The 18,294-nt window shown below is 41.4% G+C and overlaps 1 protein-coding gene across 1 annotated transcript; it reads right to left on the bottom strand.

Annotated features, from left to right (window-relative positions):
- Window positions 1-10,473: 10,473 nt before the first annotated feature.
- Window positions 10,474-12,158, bottom strand: NDN (necdin, MAGE family member). Its single transcript, XM_082383641.1, has one exon. It carries the CDS (start codon window positions 12,024-12,026, stop codon window positions 11,049-11,051), a length of 978 nt encoding a protein of 325 aa, XP_082239767.1. The 5' UTR covers window positions 12,027-12,158; the 3' UTR covers window positions 10,474-11,048.
- Between the last annotated feature and the right edge of the window lie 6,136 nt (window positions 12,159-18,294).

The following is an 18,294-nucleotide window of genomic DNA, read 5'->3' on the forward strand; positions in this document are numbered from 1 at the left end:
ATCCATTCATCTGTTGATGGGCATTTAGGTTGCTTCCATGACCTGGCTATTGTAAATAGTGCTGCAATGAAGATCAGGGTGCATGTGTCTTTTTGAATTAAGGTTTTCTCTGGGTATATGTCCAGTAGTGGGATTGCTGGGTCATATGGTAATTCTAGTTTTAGTTTTTTAAGGAACCTCCATACTGTTTTCCAGAGTGGCTGTATCAATTTACATTCCCACCAACAGTGCAAGAGGGTTCCCTTTTCTCCACACCCTCTCCAGCATTTGTTGTTTGTAGATTTTCTGATGATGCCCATTCTAACTGGTGTGAGGTGATAACTCATTGTAGTTTTGATTTGCATTTCTCTAATAATTAGTGAGGTTGAGTAGCTTTTCATGTGCCTCTTGGCCATTGTATGTCTTCTTTAGAGAAATGTCTATTTAGGTCTTCTGCCCATTTTGGGATTGGGTTGTTTGTTTTCTTAATATTGAGCTGCATGAGTTGTTTATATATATTGGAGATTAACCCTTTGTCTGTTGAATCATTGGCAAATATTTTCTCCCATTCTGAGGATTGTCTTTTCATCTTTTTTATGGTATCCTTTGCTGTGCAAAAGGTTTTAAGTTCCATTAGGGACAATTTGTTTATTTTTGTTTCTATTTCCATTTCTCTAGCAGGTGGGTCAAAAAGGATCTTGCTGTGATTTATGTCATAGAGTGTTCTGCCTATGTTTTCCTCTAAGAGTTTGATAGTGTCTGGTCTTATATTTAGGTCTCAAATCCATTTTGGGTTTATTTTTGTGTATGGTGTTAGGGAGTGTTCTAATTTCATACTTTTACATGTACCCGTCCAGTTTTCCCAGCACCACTTATTGAAGAGGCTGTCTTTTCTCCACTTTATATTCTTGCCTCCTTTATCAAAGATAAGGTGACCATATGTGCATGGGTTTATCTCTGGGCTTTCTATCCTGTTCCATTGATCTATATTTCTGTTTTTGTGCCAGTACCATATTATCTTGATTACTGTAGCTTTGTAGTATAGTCTGAAGTCAGGGAGTCTGATTCCTCCAGCTCCGTTTTTCTCCCTCAAGACTGCTTTGGCTATTCGCAGTCTTTTGTGTCTCCATACAAATTTTAAGATTTTTTGTTCTAGCTCTGTAAAAACTGCCATTGGTAATTTGATAGGGATTCCATTGAATCTGTAGATTGCTTTGGGTAGTAGAGGCATTTTCACAAGATTGATTCTTCCAACCCAAGAACATGGCATATCTCTCCATCTGTTTGTATCATGTTTAATTTCTTTCATCAGTGTCTTATAGTTTTCCACATACAGGTCTTTTGTCTCCCTAGATAGGTTTATTCCTAAATATTTTATTCTTTTTGTCGCAATGGTAAATGGTAGTGTTTTCTTAATTTCTCTTTCAGATGTATAGGAATACAAGAGATTTCTGTGCATTAATATTGTATCCTGCAAGTTTACCAGATTCATTGATTAACTCTAGTCATTTTCTGGTGGCATCTTTAGGATTCTCTATGTATAGTATTATGTCATCTGCAAAGAGTGACAGCTTTACTTCTTCCTTTCCAATTTGTATTCCTTTTATTTCTTTTTCTCCCCTGATTGCCGTGGCTAGGACTTCCAAATCTATGTTGAACAATAGTGGCGAGAGTGGACATCCTTGTCTTGTTCCTGATCTTAGAGGAAATGTTTTCAGTTTTTCACCATTGAGAATGGTGTTTGCTGTGGTTTGTCATATATGGCCTTTATTATGTTGTGGTAGGTTCCCTCTATGCTCACTTTCTGCAGAGTTTTTATCATAATGGGTGTTGAATTTTGTCAAAAGCTTTTTCTGCCTCTATTGAGAATATCATATGGTTTTTATTCTTCAATTTGCTAATATGGTGTATCACCTTGGTTGATTTGTGTATATTAAAAAATCCTTGCATCCTTGGGATAAATCCCACTTGATCATGGTGTATGATCCTTTTAATGTGTTGTTGGATTCTGTTTGCTAGTATTTTGTTAAGGATTTTTTCAACTCTGTTCATAAGTGATATTGGTCTGTAATTTTCTTTTTTTGTAGTATCTTTGTCTGGTTTTGGTATCAAGGTGATGGTGGTCTCATAGAATGAGTTTGGGAGTGTTGCTTCCTCTGCAATATTTTGAAAGAGTTTGAGAAGGATGGGTGTTAGCTCTTCTCTAAATGTTTGATAGAATTCACCTGTGAAGCTTTCTGGTCCTGGACTTTTGTTTGTTGGAGGATTGTTAATCACAGTTTCAATTTCATTACTTTTGATTGGTTTGTTCGTATTTTCTATTTCTTCCTGGTTCAGTCTTGGAAGGTTATACCTTTCTAAGAATTTGTCCATTTCTTCCAGGTTTTCCATTTTATTTGCATAGAGTTGCTTGTAGTAGTCTCTTAGGATGCTTTGTATTTCTGCCGTGTCTGTTGTAACTCCTCCTTTTTCATTTCTAATTTTATTGATTTGAGTCCTCTCCCTCTTTTTCTTGATGAGTCTGGCTAATGGTTTATCAATTTTGTTGTGTCTTCTCAAAGAACCAGCTTTTAGTTTTGTTGATCTTTGCTATTGTTTTCTTTGTTTCTATTTCATTTATTTCTGCTCTGATCTTTATGATTTCTTTCCTTCTGCTAACTTTGGGTTTTGTTTGTTCTTCTTTCTCTAGTTCCTTTAGGTGTAAGCTTAGATTGCTTATTTGAGATTTTTCTTGTTTCTTGAGGTAGGATTGTATTGCTATAAACTTCCCTCTTTGAACTGCTTTTGCTGCATATCATAGGTTTTGGATTGTCCTGTTTTCATTGTCATTTGTCTCTAGGTAATTTTTCATTTCCTCTTTGATTTCTTCAGTGATCTCTTGGTTATATTGTAATGTAGTGTTTAGCCTCCATGTGTTTGTGTTTTTTACATTTTTTTCTCTGTAATTGATGTCTAATCTCATAGCATTGTGGTCAGAAAAGATGCTTGATATTATTCCAATTTCCTTAAATTTACTGAGGTTTGATTTGTGACCCAAGTTGTGATCTATCCTGGATACTGTCCCATGAGCACTTGAGAAGAAAGTGTAATCTGCTGTTTTGGATGGAATGTCTTATAAATATCAATTCAATCTATCTGGTCTATTGTGTCATTTAAAGCTTCTGTTTCCTTATTAATGTTCTGTTTGGATGATCTGCCCATTGGTGTAAGTGAGGTGTTAAAGTTCCCCACTATTATTGTGTTACTGTCGATTTCCTCTTTTATAGCTGTTAGCAGTTGCCTTATGTATTGAGGTGCTCCTATGGTGGGTGCATATATATTTATAATTGTTATATCTTCTTCTTGGATTGATCCCTTGATCATTATGTAGTGTCCTTCCTTGTCTCTTGTAACATTCTTTATTTTAAGGTCTATTTTATCTGATATGAGTATTGCTACTCCAACTTTCTTTTGATTTCCATGTGCATGGAATATCTTTTTCCATCCCCTCACTTTCAGTCTGTACGTGTCCCTAGGTCTGAAGTGGTTCTCTCATAGACAGCATATATATGGGTCTTGCTTTTGTATCCATTCAGCGAGCCTGTGTCTTTTGGTTGGAGCATTTAATCCTTTCATGTTTAAGGTAATTATCTATATGTATATTACTATTACCATTTTCTTAATTGTTTTGGGTTTGTTTTTGTAGGTCTTTTTCTTCTCTTGTGTTTCCCACTTAGAGAAGTTCCTTTAGCATTTGTTGTAGAGCTGGCTTGGTGGTGCTGAGTTCTCTTAGCTTTTGCTTGTCTGTAAAACTTTTGATTTCTCCATCAAATCTGAATGAGATTCTTGCGGGGTAGAGTTATCTTGGTTGTATAATAGAGTAGTATTTTAAAAACATAATTTCAAATAAGTCCCAAACTGTTTAGTGATTTCTATTTACTCTTTAATACAATTTGCCTGTAAATTCTGGCCTGTTGCCCCACACTCTCCTAATTATCTGCCCTTTTTTATCCTCTAGAATGCATTACCATTATTAGCATGATTTCTTAATCAAATGACAGCACTGCCTTAAAAATAAGCCGACTTTAAAAAATTAAATATACCATACCTTCTTTATCCATTAATAGATAAATAAATAAATAAAACATACATATATACACAATGGAATATTATTCAGTCATGATAAGGAAGGGAAGCGTGTCATTTGCAACAGCATGGATGAAACCTGATGGCATTAGGCTAAGTGAAATAAGTCAGGCACAGAAAGACCAATATTGTTTGATATGACTTATAAGTAGAATCTAATGAAGAGCCAAACTCATAGAGACAGAATAGTGTGGTGGTTACCAGGGGCTGGGGTAGAAGTAAGGGTGATGGGAAGATGTTGGTCAAAGTGTACAGACTTCCAATTATAAGATGAATAATTTCTGGGGGTCTAATGCATAGCATGTTCTCACCACAAAGAATATAATTATGTGATATGCTGGAGTGGTTAGCTAACATTTTGGTGGTGATCATTTTGCAATCTATAAATGTATCAAATCAACACATTGTACACCTTAAATTTACACAATGCTGGTCAATTATATCTCAGTAAATCTGGGAAAAAAAGAAATACAGAGATAAGTAGGTGGCTATTGATAATTGTTCAGTGGTTTGTAGATGTCATGCTCAACATCTCTGTGATTTGCCTCTTTTCATTCTTGACATCACAGGATGCGCAATAGCTCCTGATATTCCTTCTATGTTCTTAGAAGGAGTAAAATGATGTGGGAAGGAAAAGCTTAGGTATTTCTTCTATGTCTTAACTGGAACATCTCTGACAGGCTGAGATATCACATACTCAGCTTGTGCTGCCTCTGTTACAGAGATAAACCAGAAGAGTGTTGGGTGTTGCTTGTTGCCCAGCTCATCTGTAATGCTGTGTCTTGTAGTAAAGGAAACCAGAAAATCCACTTAATTAACTCTGGGCCTTCACATATGCTTGCTCTCTCTGCTCTTTGCTAGATGTCTCCTAATCCTTCCAGTATCTGCTGAAATGTCACTGTTTCAGAAAACTCTTTCCTGAGCATCTTATCTCAGCTGATCTCCTCCACCATTCTTTATCATTCTAACCAAGTCATTTATCTCATTATCTTATCCAAATGTGTGATTTGTATTTAATGGTTCATTTGTTTGTTTACCTTTTTATTGTGCTGTATCTGCACTGTGAGTCTCAGTAAACTCCTTGAGGCCAGGGGCCCTTTATGTCTAATTCACTAATATGTACACAGAACCCAGCACAAGGTAGCCTTATAGTTGAAGTTCAACAAAAAATATTATATATATATATATGTAATATTATATATACTATTATGGTAGTATATATGATATTATATATATTAATAAATAATATTATAAATATATATAGGTTGCGAATAAGGGGACACATGAAACCCTTTAGACATTGAAAAATGCATAATATATTTAAGGGCTCCAAACCCCTTGGTAGGTGAAACAAAGAATAATGGGGTAAATTAAGTGATAAAGAGGGATGTTTTAGAGCCCTGATTAGCAATCAGAAGAAAACTAAAAGGAAGATACATATTCAAAAGAAGGGCTTCTTTCAGCACAGTTACTTCTAAGGCTGTTGGGCTGTCATAGGATTAAAATTACTCACATCTTCAGGGCATTGAATGCATCTTCAGCACGATATTTTTCTTCTCTTTATCTGACGTTCTAGCCTCTAGCCCATTCTGAAATTTATTTCCCATATTCTTTTTAGTAGATTTTCAGAAACTTTATAGTCTCACATGCTTGTGTATTTGTTCACACAACTGTTCCTCCACACAAATCTACCTTTCCCAAACCACTTTCACGTTGCTAATTCTTTCTCATCCTATAGACGTATATTTATATGTCACTCCTCTTGGAAAGTCCAAGTTGGATGCACTGGTTTGAGCCTCTTTAGCCTCCATACTTCTCCTGGAGTGGCACTCACTGCGCTGAAGTGTAATTCTTATTATTCATCTCCTTCTTTCAATGCACTGAAAGCTCTGTGAGCACAGGACAATGTCTAGTCTGTTCGCTATTGCATCCCTGACTCCTAACACTGCAAATGCAACATATTAGGTGCTCAATACACACTACAAATTAGTGCATAAAATAGGAAAGCATGTACAGTCGACTCGAACATACAGTTTTGAACTGAGTGGGTCCACTTACAGGCAGATTTTTTAATCAATAAATGTTTACCACAGGATCTGTGGTTGGTTGACTGCATGAATGGGGAACCGGGGATATGGAGTGTGACAGTAAATTTATTCTCCAGTGGACTGTGGCTGGGTCAGCACCCCTAATGACCTAACATACCTACCCCTAGTTGTTGACGGGTCGACAGTAGCTATTCATACAGTTCTATCAGGGCATCAGATGCCAATTTCTAATCACCCTTGCTAGTAAAGGATGTTGGCTTTTATTACATCTTTGATCGATTAGCATACAAAAAGTATCTTGATTTAACAATGTGTGGTTGGATTTTTTTTTCTTTCATTTTTTCACTTGTTATTTGTGTCACGTTTGGAGCACTAACCTGTTTGTGTCCGTGGCTCATTTACCTAGTAATAAATTATTTATTTGCCCTTTCTCCTTAGAAACAAACAAGCAAAACTTTACACCTGTAAGAATAGAACGTCTATCATCAAAAAGATAAGAAATATTAAACATTGGGGGGGACGTGGAGAAAAAGGAACCCTCCTACAACTGTTGGTGGAAATGCAAATTGATGCAGTCACTATGAAAACAGCATGGAAGTTCCTCCAAAAATTCAAAATGGAAATGCCATGTGATCCAGCAATTTCACTTCTGGGCATTTATCTGAAAGAAAATAAATTGCTATCTCAAAAAGCTATCTACAACACCACGTTCATTGCAGCATAATTTTACAACAGCCAAGACACGGAAGCAACTTAAATGTCCATGGCAGATGAATGGATTAAAAAAAATGTGTGTGATATTCCACATAAAATGGAATATTATTTAGCCATAAAAAAGGAAATTCTGCCATTTGCGACAACACAAATAAAATTTGAGGGCATTATGCTAAGTGAAATAAATCAGACATAGAAAGGTAGATACTATATTATCTCACTTGTAAGTGGAATCTAAAACAAACAAACAAAAAACAGAACTCATAGATACAGAGAACTGATTGGTGGTTGCTGGAGGCAGGGGTTGGGTGGTGGGTGAAATGGGTAAAGGTCTTCAAAAGGTACAAATTTCCAGTTAAGATGAATAAGTCCTGGAGATGTAATGTGTATATGATGACTATAGTTAACAGAATTGTATTGCATATTTGAAAGTTGCAAAGAGAGTAGATCTTAAAAGTTCTCATCATGAGAAAAAAATATTGTAACAATGTGAGGTGATGAATCTTCACTAAACTTACTGTGGTAATCCATATATCAAATCATTACATTGCACAGCTAAAACCAATACAATGGTATAAGTCAATTATATCTCAATAAAAATAAAATAAATAAAAACTTGATACATATTTGCCCATTTTCTTGGTGTATTCACAAAACTAACGAAAAAAATTGTTTATTCTATTTTTCTGTATTTTTAAATTTCATTAATTTCAACTTGTCCATGTTTCCTCTACTTTAGAGTGGTTGGTCTTTATTTGCCATGCTTCCTTTTGTTTTTGCTATGTGGTAGAGTAGGTCTTTTATAATATTTTGAATTTCTTAACTCATATAACAAATACTTTTCAAGCACGTACATATGCCACTCCTTAAATTAGACATCAAGGAAATGGTGAAAATGACAGATACAGTTTTTTGCCTTTAAGTATCTGACATCCCAGGAAGAGAAATACAAACTTATTTATAAACAGCATGAGTGAATAGTTTAGGATACTATTGGAGGTAATACTAGGAGAACACGGCTGTGCTTTCAAGGCCAGACAGCATTCCCACTGGAAGTGATGCTCATGAGCTGGTCAGGTAAAACTCAAGTGGAGGGGGCCATAGATGACTTTTCAAGCAGAGGAAATACTTAACTGCATAAGAAGTTCATTTAAAACATGTCTTCCTTTTTTCATAATGATACTACGAAAGTCATTTATTTTCCTCTCAGAATACCTTATATGAGGGGGCACTATACTTTACATTCAGTTTATAAAGGTCTTTTTGCCCTCCATGACTTTAATTAAATGAAGTTAATTACAGTGAAATATGTGTGTGGGTATTTGTAAAGAAGTGAGGTTCTGGTTGGCAAGACAGATGGAGAAAATGTCAGATGTTGTGGGGAATTACTCTTTCCCAGCCGCAGCCGTCTGGGTTTCACTACACTGTCATCTCGGCTGGAACATCGAGGGTCTGCAGACCCCTTCCTGAATGACCTTTCCCGCCACTTCGTAGATGAACCTTTTGGAAAATATTTGACCAACCCCCCAACCTTTCAGTTGAGCCCAGCATGAAAATCCAAGAGTGATATTGGATGCTCCTTCTGTGTGCCCCAAGCTGCTGTCCCTGCAGGACCAGGTGCCATGAATTAGCCCTGTTCCACATCTGGTAAGCCTCTCCCTCTGGGTCTGGCTGCCTCCAAGCCTGCATGGGAGGTGAGCAGCCCTGCCCGCATGACTTGCTGGGGTCAGCTTCTCATTTCTCATGATCCTGTCCTTCTCTCAAGATTTGGTCCTCTATAGCACAGGTAATGTGCCTGTGTCAGGGAGCTTGGGGAAGCTCTGGAGTGGTTCTCCCAGTTTCTCCTGGCAAAGAGGAAAGTAAATACAAACACTGAGAGGTGAGGGGACTGCCTGCCCGGTGACTTCTGGGTTTGATGAAAAAAGTGTTCAGGAGTTACAGTTGCTGCAAGCAGAATTAGGACGTTAGAGAAAGTGTCCAGTACCCCGCCTTGGCAGGGGAGACAGCTGTGGCCCTGTTCCAGAAATGAGACATCCCGGACATAATTTTACATTTAAAGGGACAGATTTGTTTTGATTCTGCAGGAAGTTTTGGGGTGAGAGGGAGGTAAATTTTTTTAACAGTTCTAAAATTTCTGAGTTCACTTTGGCTCAGGGTAAGAAGTGGCATCGAAGCCAGGGCACAGCTGCCTGAGTTATTGCAGAAATGCCCCCTACCTGCCACAGGAGGCCTCACAGGACGTGTACTAAAGGGGATGGATTTCGTCTAAGGACATGTGAGGCTTCTTCAGCACTTTAGCGCCTGCACCTGCCTGTTAAGTACTGTCATTTAAGTGATGAGACTCCTAGTTCCCAATTCAGATTGTAATTCCCTCACCCAAATATAACTCCCAGGTTACTTCTTTTCGGGGTGATGTGACCTATGTGTTCCCCTCATTTTCCAGCCTCCCCAGAATAGGATCTGCCTTTAACCAAATGGTCTTTTCCAATGTCCTGAAGTTTGAAAGATTTTCAGTCTTATTAAAAGCCCATTTCTCTTTCTCTCCCTTGCAGGACTGAGAGTTTTATAATGAGATTTATCCCCAGGCACTGCCCTTCACCCCCTCCCTCACCCCCTCCCACTCTCCGAGGGATTGTTTAGTGGCCCATTGCAATTCCAGAGTTGCTGGGTTGGAGATACCCCAATAGGTGACCTTCCCACCCCAAACCCACCTCCCTCTCCCAGGTGTCCCATGTGTGTTCCTCCAGCACCACTGATTAGAGACTGCTCCAACATCCCAGTCCTTCAGGAAAGACCATGTTTCAAATCTTGGTTTCACTGCTAAGCAGGAACATGACTTGGCTAGGTCCATTAATCTCTCCGAAATGAAGTTTCTTGATTTGTACAGTCAGAATATGACTGCTTCCTCTAGATTAATGTGAGGATTCATTAGAAAAATAAAACCCCTAGCCTTGTGTGAATGGGTTGGGGGGTAGGGAGCTAAAAGTACAGACTCTAACAAGGAATTTTTTAAAAGGCATAAACTAAAAGGCAGGAGGTAGGGGAGCAGCTGGAGGCAGGCGGGTAAAAGTATAGGCTCTGGACTCATTCAGTCTGAGTCCAAACCCTAGCCTCTCCTCGCACGAAGACTTTACGATCTAGGGAAAGTTAATTACCTGCTTTGTTCCTGTATTTCCTCCACGGTGCAGATGTAATAAGTGCCTGCCTCACAAGGCTGTTGTGAGGATTAAATAAAAAGAGAAAATACACATAAAGGATTTAGTACAATGCCTCACTCTTTTCGTGCCCACAAAAACAGCTATTATTTTTCATAAAATGTAGAAATGCAAGAGAGGAAATTACTCTAAATATTAACATTTATTATTTCTATGTGATGTGATTATGACCCTGTTTTGGTTTTTATACTTTTCTCTATTTGTCAAAGTTCTGAAATGAACTTGTGAGTTCCATTTTGAAAATAAAACTATACACTTCACACATTTATGAGTCATGATGAATAGTGATGTCCCCGCGTTATTAGATGAAATAGTGGTATCTGTACATTTTGTAATTCCCATTCCCAACCCATAATATTTTGTTAAAAAGATAAAGTACACTTTTCCATGAATGATTGTATCACAAGAATCTTTAATGTTTACTTTAAAGTTTACTCATGGTGGGGTTGTATCTGTGTTTAGTAAAGTGTGCCCACGTTGCGCCCGTTTCAGTCCACATCACCACACTCCACACCGATGTTTCCTGCGCCCAGGGAGATCACAAAGACAGGGGTCTTGACTTTTCTCTTGGTTATGCCAGCTTTTCTGGGGAGTTCTTCCAAACTCTCCAGGACCAGTCTACCCAATACACATCCTCCGTTCCATGTAAAAGAATAAGATGGAAAATGTCTCAATGTATTTCATAAGTTTAGCACGTCTCTGGTACAAAAAATTCAAGAAAGGTAGCACAAAAGCAAAAGCACCAACTGAGCTTACTTATAAACAAACATGCATGAATCCTACACTCTATCTAATATTACTGAAATTAATACATCATTGCATTAAAAGGTATAAAAGCACTGTACTGAAAACTTAAAAGTTACACGTGAAATACTGCACTGTAAATCCTGAATACTCTAATGTCCCACCCCCACCCTTCCACCGCCCTGGTGAGGGGCAGAAACCATCCATCTGCCTCCAGACCTTGCTAGTCCTCGGAGACACTGTTGCGGGGGCAGTGGGCAGTGGGGTTGGCCTCCCGCAGGGCTCTGGCCTCTTCCAGTGCTTCCCTGTAGCGGGAAGGCCAGGCCTGGGGATCTTTCTTAAAGACCCTGGCCAGGAACTCCATGATCTGCATCTTGCTGATTTCACGGCTGGCCCGGGAGCCCCAGAAGAACTCGTACTCAGGGGGCTCGACGTGGGGGACGCGCTGGTACTTCAGGTAGTTCTGCTGGACGAACTCCTCGGTGATGAGCTTTCTCACGTCTCCGAAAGTGGAGTGCTTCTTCCAAGGCCTCAGCCCTAGGATGCGCAGCACGTTCCAGACGGCACTCTCTCGGGCGCCGCGACCCTTCACGTAGATGAGGCTCAGGATCATCAGCAGGAGGCCTGTCATCGGCATGCGGTTGCTCAGAGCGACCCTGTCCAGCTCCTCGGGCTCCAGAGCTTTGACCAGCGAGAACTCCATGGTGTGCAGGCTAGTCAGCCTCAGGTGCAGCCCGAACACCCGGGCGAGGATGAGGCTGGTGCGCCGGAGGATGCTTCTGCACCACTTCTTGTAACTGCCGATGACATCCTTCACCATGTCTGGGAACCAGATGATCATCCTCTTCTGGTCCTTGACCAGCACGTACCACATGAGCTCGTGCGCCTTCTGCACCAGCTGGGCCGGGGCCGGCGGCGCCGGGCCGGGCTGCGCTGCGCTCGGGGCCTGGTGGGCGCGGCCTTCCTCCGCGGCCTGCTGCAGGGCCTTCGGGTCGCCCTCTTCGCTTGGGGCCTGGGGCGCCGGCGAGACCAGAGGGGCGTCGGGCGGGCCTACGGGAGGGCTCTCCGGCCCTGGGAAGATCGTGGCCTGAGACGCGGGCAGAGAGGGTCCTCCGGGAACCCCGGGGCTGCTGTGCACCTCGGAGTTGGAGGCCTCGGCTGCAAAGTTGGGGTCGCACACATCCTTACTTTGTTCGGACATGTCTGCTCCGTCTGGCAAGGGCACGGCCGCCTAGTCCAGGAGCTCTTCGAGTCTGCGCTCCCTCCTTGGACTCCTAGAGAGGAAGTGCGCGTTGCTGCGCGCGGCGCCTTCCGCAGCGGCCGGGCAGGGCGGGGCGGCGGCGGGACGGGCCAGTGCGCCTGCGCGTCCGCGGGCCTGGCAGGCGACGGGCGGGCGGGGCGCCTGGCGGGAGGGAGTGGGGGGTGGGGGGCAGTGAGGCCCCGTGGAGGGTAGAGGCTCCGCTAGAATATGGCATCAAGGATCACCACCCCCACCCCAGGCGTCCTGTTGGGCTAAGGTCTTGGTGAGGAGGGGAGGGAGATGGATGAGCACTGGACAAGGAGCAAGTTTAAGGGGAAAGATGGTAACTTAAGCTTAGGAGATGTTCAATTGGGTATATCCAGAATCAAGTTAAGAGATGGAGTCCCTGAGCAAGACCTAGTCTGGTGTGTCAATTTGGCTTTCGGACAAGTGCGAGAATGTAAACTGAGAGAACAGTCAAGAAAATGTGTAAACTCTGAAAAAGATGTGGGAGATTGGAATTCTGAGGAATAATAATAAAAATTGATTGATTCCCTACCAAATCCAAGGGTTATAAATGAGAAATGCAGAAGGTAGTCAATCCATGTGCAGTGGAAACTTTCTTGAAGGTAATATACTAATGACGTTCTTAGTGTTTTAATGGTCATTGATTTTGGTTTCAACTTCCCTTGGGTAATTTTGATGTAATTTTAATTTGTTTCATTAGGATCCCATCACACAGATTGCCGTATTTATTAGCACAGACTTGTATGATGGCTTTCCCCCTGTTTGTCCAGGATCTTCCTTCCCCTTATGACTGCTGCAACCTCCACATTTGTTCCTGTGGAAACTTCACCTTCTCACAGGACCCCACCCCCACCTTTCACAGAAACTGACTGGTCCCATGTTGGCAACCACACCCAAATCCCTCCCAATTCCCAAGAGAATTGCTTGTGTTTCAGCTGCTGCCTGAGCTGGACTTGTCCTCATTTTGGTGAAGTTTCCCATGGTCAACAGTAAACTCCTACCTCTGCCACAGCTCACTCCACACCTTTCTTCTATTGGGAGGGTTGTTTAATACTATCCCAGAGCCTGTGGACTGGAACCACTATGAGGGATTATACTCAGAGGGTTTAAAGCTTTAGAACTGATGCCAAATTTGAAACCAAGTACAGAGTAAACGCCTAGTGCTGCTCACCCTTGGAGCCCAACTGTACACCTGCTAATGTGATATCATTTTCTTCCAGGAAAAGTTCAGCTGAAGAGGGTGCATTTCCCAACAAAAAGAAAATCCATGGAGAGGGGGTGGAGAAAAGTAGAGCTTGGGATATCCCTTAAGTAGAGAAAGTGCACCTGCAGATGTGTCATGGGAGAGGTCAGTAGCTTGATGGCTTGATAGTAACACCTAATAAGGTGCCTCTCCATAACCCAGAGATGCAGGCCTTCAGAGAGATAAGATAAAAAGGCAGATGACAACTGTGGGTGGAAGAGGAAATCAGTACTCATGAGGCATCCAAAACTTCTTTAATTCAAGGGTCATGATTTGGGTCTGGAGCTCCAGTGATGCCTTGCCAAATACTGTCTAATTTAGGCTCACTGGTTATCTTCAGGGTTGGCACTATTCGATGTGGGCAATGAGTCCTCTCAGGGCCAGCAGTTTAGAAGCAAAGCCCTGAAGGTTGCAAAATATCTCTCCCCATAAAACTCATGAAGGGCCACTCTTTAAATCAAGATTCTGTAAATAGAAGTTCCATGGATGCAAGAACTATATGGAGAACTTTTAACCTAAAATATTCTAGTGTGGACAATTTTGTTGGTGAGTTGCTTCAAACTCTGTAATGTGGAAAAGATTACACAGCTGTGGAATAGGCTGTTCTTGGCAGACTCAGGAATAGGAGGAGAGGCCTGTCCTGGCACTGGTTTCCATAGCGAACAGAGGGAGGGGGATCACCCCAGAGCCTCCAGTGGACAGCGTACATGCTCACAGTGCAGAGGCCCAGAGGCCCCGAATGAAATGTGAATCCTTCTGGCTCTTTCCTGTCCACATAGGCAGCAACCCCACCTTGGAGCCCCCAGAGGGGCCCCAAGTGCCTTGCAGGCCAAGGAATCGAGACAGAGAACTTACATTAATGCATTCAGCAAATATTGAGCAATGTCTATCATGTGCCTGAAAGATTTGCATTTTAGAAAAGTAGCTCAGTCAGGGGAGAAACCAATCACATTGGGACTGTTTGACAGGCTGGCCCCTTTTAATTAGAAAAGAATAAGAAGTGAGGACAGGCAGTGCTGCTGTCTGCAGTTGGGAGGGTGGGGGAGAGGACACAACCCTGGCCCTTCACCCCTTCAGTCTCCCTAGGGGACACTGTGCATGCCTGTCCAACTGAGGCCTAAAGACACTCCTGCAACCGGAGACCTTCTAGTCCTGTCCAGACCCACAGTGCAGCCTGCCAGTACTCAAGGACTAACAGGGTCAGGAGTGTCTTTTAGAAAAGTCAAATGGAATCAGAGTTAAGTCTGGAGTTGGGGGCAGGTAGAGAAGCAGAGGCAGAGAGACCAATTAGGAGAGTTTTCACAGGAATCCACTTAAAAATAGATGATTGATTGCATTTCATCTTCATTATGCAACTATTTATGAAACACTACATCTCAGTTATTGTGCCTGGGGAAATAAATGAGAAGGAGAGACGTGGTCTCTGCAATCCATAGTGAGGAGAAATGGTGGAGAAAAAAGGCCATAAGCAAATAAACAAGTTAGTAATTAAATAATCATTATGCGTTATGTTGCCATGCATATCTCACGAGCCACAATGTCGTCACAGAGAATAGAACAGAGGCAATGGATGCCCAGTAGGGATGTAAATAATAAGGAAAAGTGAAGGGAGACGGTGAATACCAAGGACAACTGGGATCCTGTCTCAGGGTGGCTGGCATTGAGCAGTATTGTGGATCCAGGATATGGAGTCACCACTTCCTGAGACTATTCGGAGAGATGTACCTGGGAAGAGGGAGGGGTCGTGCCCAGCAGGTATCTGGGTATGTATGTCTCAGGAAAGACGCCTGGATAGACAGTAGAAGTTTGGGAGATAAACATGGTAAATAGCACCACCTTGAGAGACTGTCTAGAGCAAGGTTCTTCAAAAGGAACAGTCCTGGCATGAGATTGGGACAATTTTTCATTGTGTGAGACCATAATGCACACCACACAAGTACCAACACCTGAACACCTCTGTCCCTATCAACACACATATAAATGCCTTCCGGACACGGGACAAGCAAAAAGGAAGTGTAGGAAAAGGAAAAGAAGATGCCTTCCCCCTACACAGACAAAAGCCCTTTTATGGGCAGTCTGGTCTCTAGTTGAGAACCACTGAAAATTACAAGCAGGAGTGAGGAAAAACAGAGCTGCCCAAGAAGCCCAGGTCATGTAAGCCTCTTTCCAGACTATCATAAGACTTTTCTCACTGGACCTGTTCTAGGACCTGTTAAAATAGATTGCTTCATCTTCAGCATCTTCGTGAAGATAAATCCTGTTCAAGCAGACCCTGGGTACAAGTTTGTGCTGTGTAATTCTTTTTATATGTTGCTGAATTAACCTGCTGATATTTTGTTGAGGATGCTTATGTGAGTATTCATCATAGATATTGGTCTATAATTTTCACTTTTTGCATGGCCTTTATCTGGTTTTGATATCAGAGCCTCTTAAAATAACTTGGAGAATGTTCCCCACTCTTCAGTTTTATGGAGGAAAATGTATAGAATTGTTTTTATTTCTTTTTTAAATATTTGGTAGAATTTTTTCAGTGGAACCACCAGTACCTAGAAATTTCTTTTTCAAATGGTTTGTAACTACCAATTCAACTTGATTGTAGACCTATCAGACTATCTTTTTCATTCTGGGTGAATTTTGGTGCTTTGTGGTTTTTAAGGAGTTGGTGTATTTCATCTAAGTTGTTAATTGTGTGTGTGTACTGGTGTTTGTAGTATTTCCTATTATCCTTTTAATGATCAAGTTATCTACTAAACCCACTCTTGGCTTCCTCACCTATACTGGCAACACACGTCCACACCCCACCCAGGCCATAGGTATTCTTCCAGAGAGTCCCAAGTTCTCCATATGCACAACTCCTGGGACAGCTGAGAACCCTCTGTCTACACCTTCTCAAATATTTTAAGTGTCTCCTAAAAGTTGAGGTTTTTCGTGGTCCTACTTTATGTCCCCTTATCACCTCACCCTATGTTCTCCTTGATCAACGCCATCTCCCAGACCCTGAAGTTGACATCTATACATGATGAGCCCCAGATTTATTTCTTCAGCCTAGATGTGTCTTCTGTGGTCTATAACTGGATATTGAACTGCTTAAGAGACATCTGAACATTATGACTTTGAACTTTAAATTCAACATTCTATGTACTGTACTTCATCAGTGGCCTCTCTCAATCTTTCTGTTGCCTGTATGTTCCTTGCCTCACAGTACATATCATGACTGTCCACCCAGTTTCCCAGAAAGAAATGAGAATGCCACTGATTATCCTCACATCCAATGAATCACACAATACTCACCTCCTAAGTTCCACTGCTACCCTTCTCTCAGCATGCCGATACAATTTTCCACTGATCTTTCTCACTTAGATTACCACAGTCAACTTCTGCTGCATCTTCTCACTGTTTATTTATTTACTTACAGTTTATCACCTACACTGAAACCAGTACATCTTCTGAAATTAAAATCTTCCCCAGTAACAGTCTCCTAGGATTGCTGTGACAAATTGCCATAAACTGGTTTGGATAAAACAACACAACTCTATTCCCTGTTAGTTCTGGCAGCAGAAATCTGAAATCAAGATACTGGCATGGCCACAATCCCACTGGAGTTTTAGGGGAGAATCCTTCCTCACTTCTCCAAGCATCTGGTGGCTCCTGGCATTCTTTGGTTTGTGGCAGAATAACTCCAGTTTCTCCCTCCACCTTCACATGGGTCTTCACAGAGTTGTCTCCCACATATATCTCTCCATCTTTGATCTCCTTCTCCTGTCTTCTAGTCATTAGATTTAGGGCCCAACCTAAGTCCAGGGTCATCTTGTCTTGAGATCCTTATCTTTGTCTGCAAGGACACTTTGTTTTGTTTTTGTTTTTTGTTTTTTTTTGCCACTTGAAGTAGCATTCACATGACTCAGAGATTAGGACATGGATATCTTTGCGGGAGGTGGGGGTGGGTGGCGGCTATTTTCCAACCTACCACAGGGGCTAATAATCCGTTAAGAAAATTGAGATTCCAGGTATTTCATTAGTTTGAGAAGTGGAGACACAGCCTGGGTGCTTGAAAATAATCAATGGAAGAAAGAATCTTAGCAAAATCCTTTTCCTCCGAAAGGTGAGCCCTTTGGAGGGATGAATAAAAAGATGATTTCAAAATTACATAGAGTACCCTGGGGTTTAAGAGGAACCACATGGATTCTTTCACGTTCAGAGACAATGAACTGAGATGTTAGATATAGTCCAAATCTAGTATTTCTCCTAACTCCTTGGTGTCTGGTACAGTACAGTCATAGTGACCTACAGAAGGCTGGCCTCAAGAGGAGGGGAGTTCACTGTCTCAATATCATTAGGTCCCATTGGCTCTCTTTGGGAGTCCCATGGGAAATAGCCTCAAATCCCATTTAACCACTGATAAATTAGGATCTTACATTCAGGTATTAGCTTTTGGAATAAGAAAGGCTCTTCATTTCATGAAAATGGGACCCCATAATCCTCATTACATCTGAGTCCTTAGTTATTAGAATGGCTGCTTCTACCTGCTCACATTGATGGCCAGGGATTAATTTTTATAATTACATATTGATATAAAATTAGATAAAATAAATCTTATAATGCTGGCCTTATATGTCTCCCTTTCCATTAATGTATCAATGAAAGAGATAAATGATCCCCATTTTGCTTTACATTTATTGTATTGCTTGTACTCTTTCAAGCCCAACTGCAGGTACTGCAATTCAGTTCTGGAAGTTACCATTCAGAGTTAGTGCAGACCCCACAGGTTAAAGGGTAAGGTCTTAAACAATACTGTCCTTACTTTGACACCAACTGCAATTCAGGGGTCCCCAGGCTACCCACACTTTTGACCAACTATCTCTAACTTTGGAAGTTCCCATGACCCTTTCAGGTTCCACAATTCACTAGAATGACTTACAGAACTCACTCAGAATACTACATATAGGATTATGGTTTTAT

This window comes from Balaenoptera borealis, assembly GCF_965194805.1.
Source record: "Balaenoptera borealis genome assembly, chromosome: 3".
NCBI classification, from domain to species: domain Eukaryota; kingdom Metazoa; phylum Chordata; class Mammalia; order Artiodactyla; family Balaenopteridae; genus Balaenoptera; species Balaenoptera borealis.

Excerpts from the sequence above, each read along its gene's own strand:
- NDN (XM_082383641.1), bottom strand. The coding sequence starts at position 12,026 with ATGTCCGAACAAAGTAAGGATGTGTGCGACCCCAACTTTGCAGCCGAG.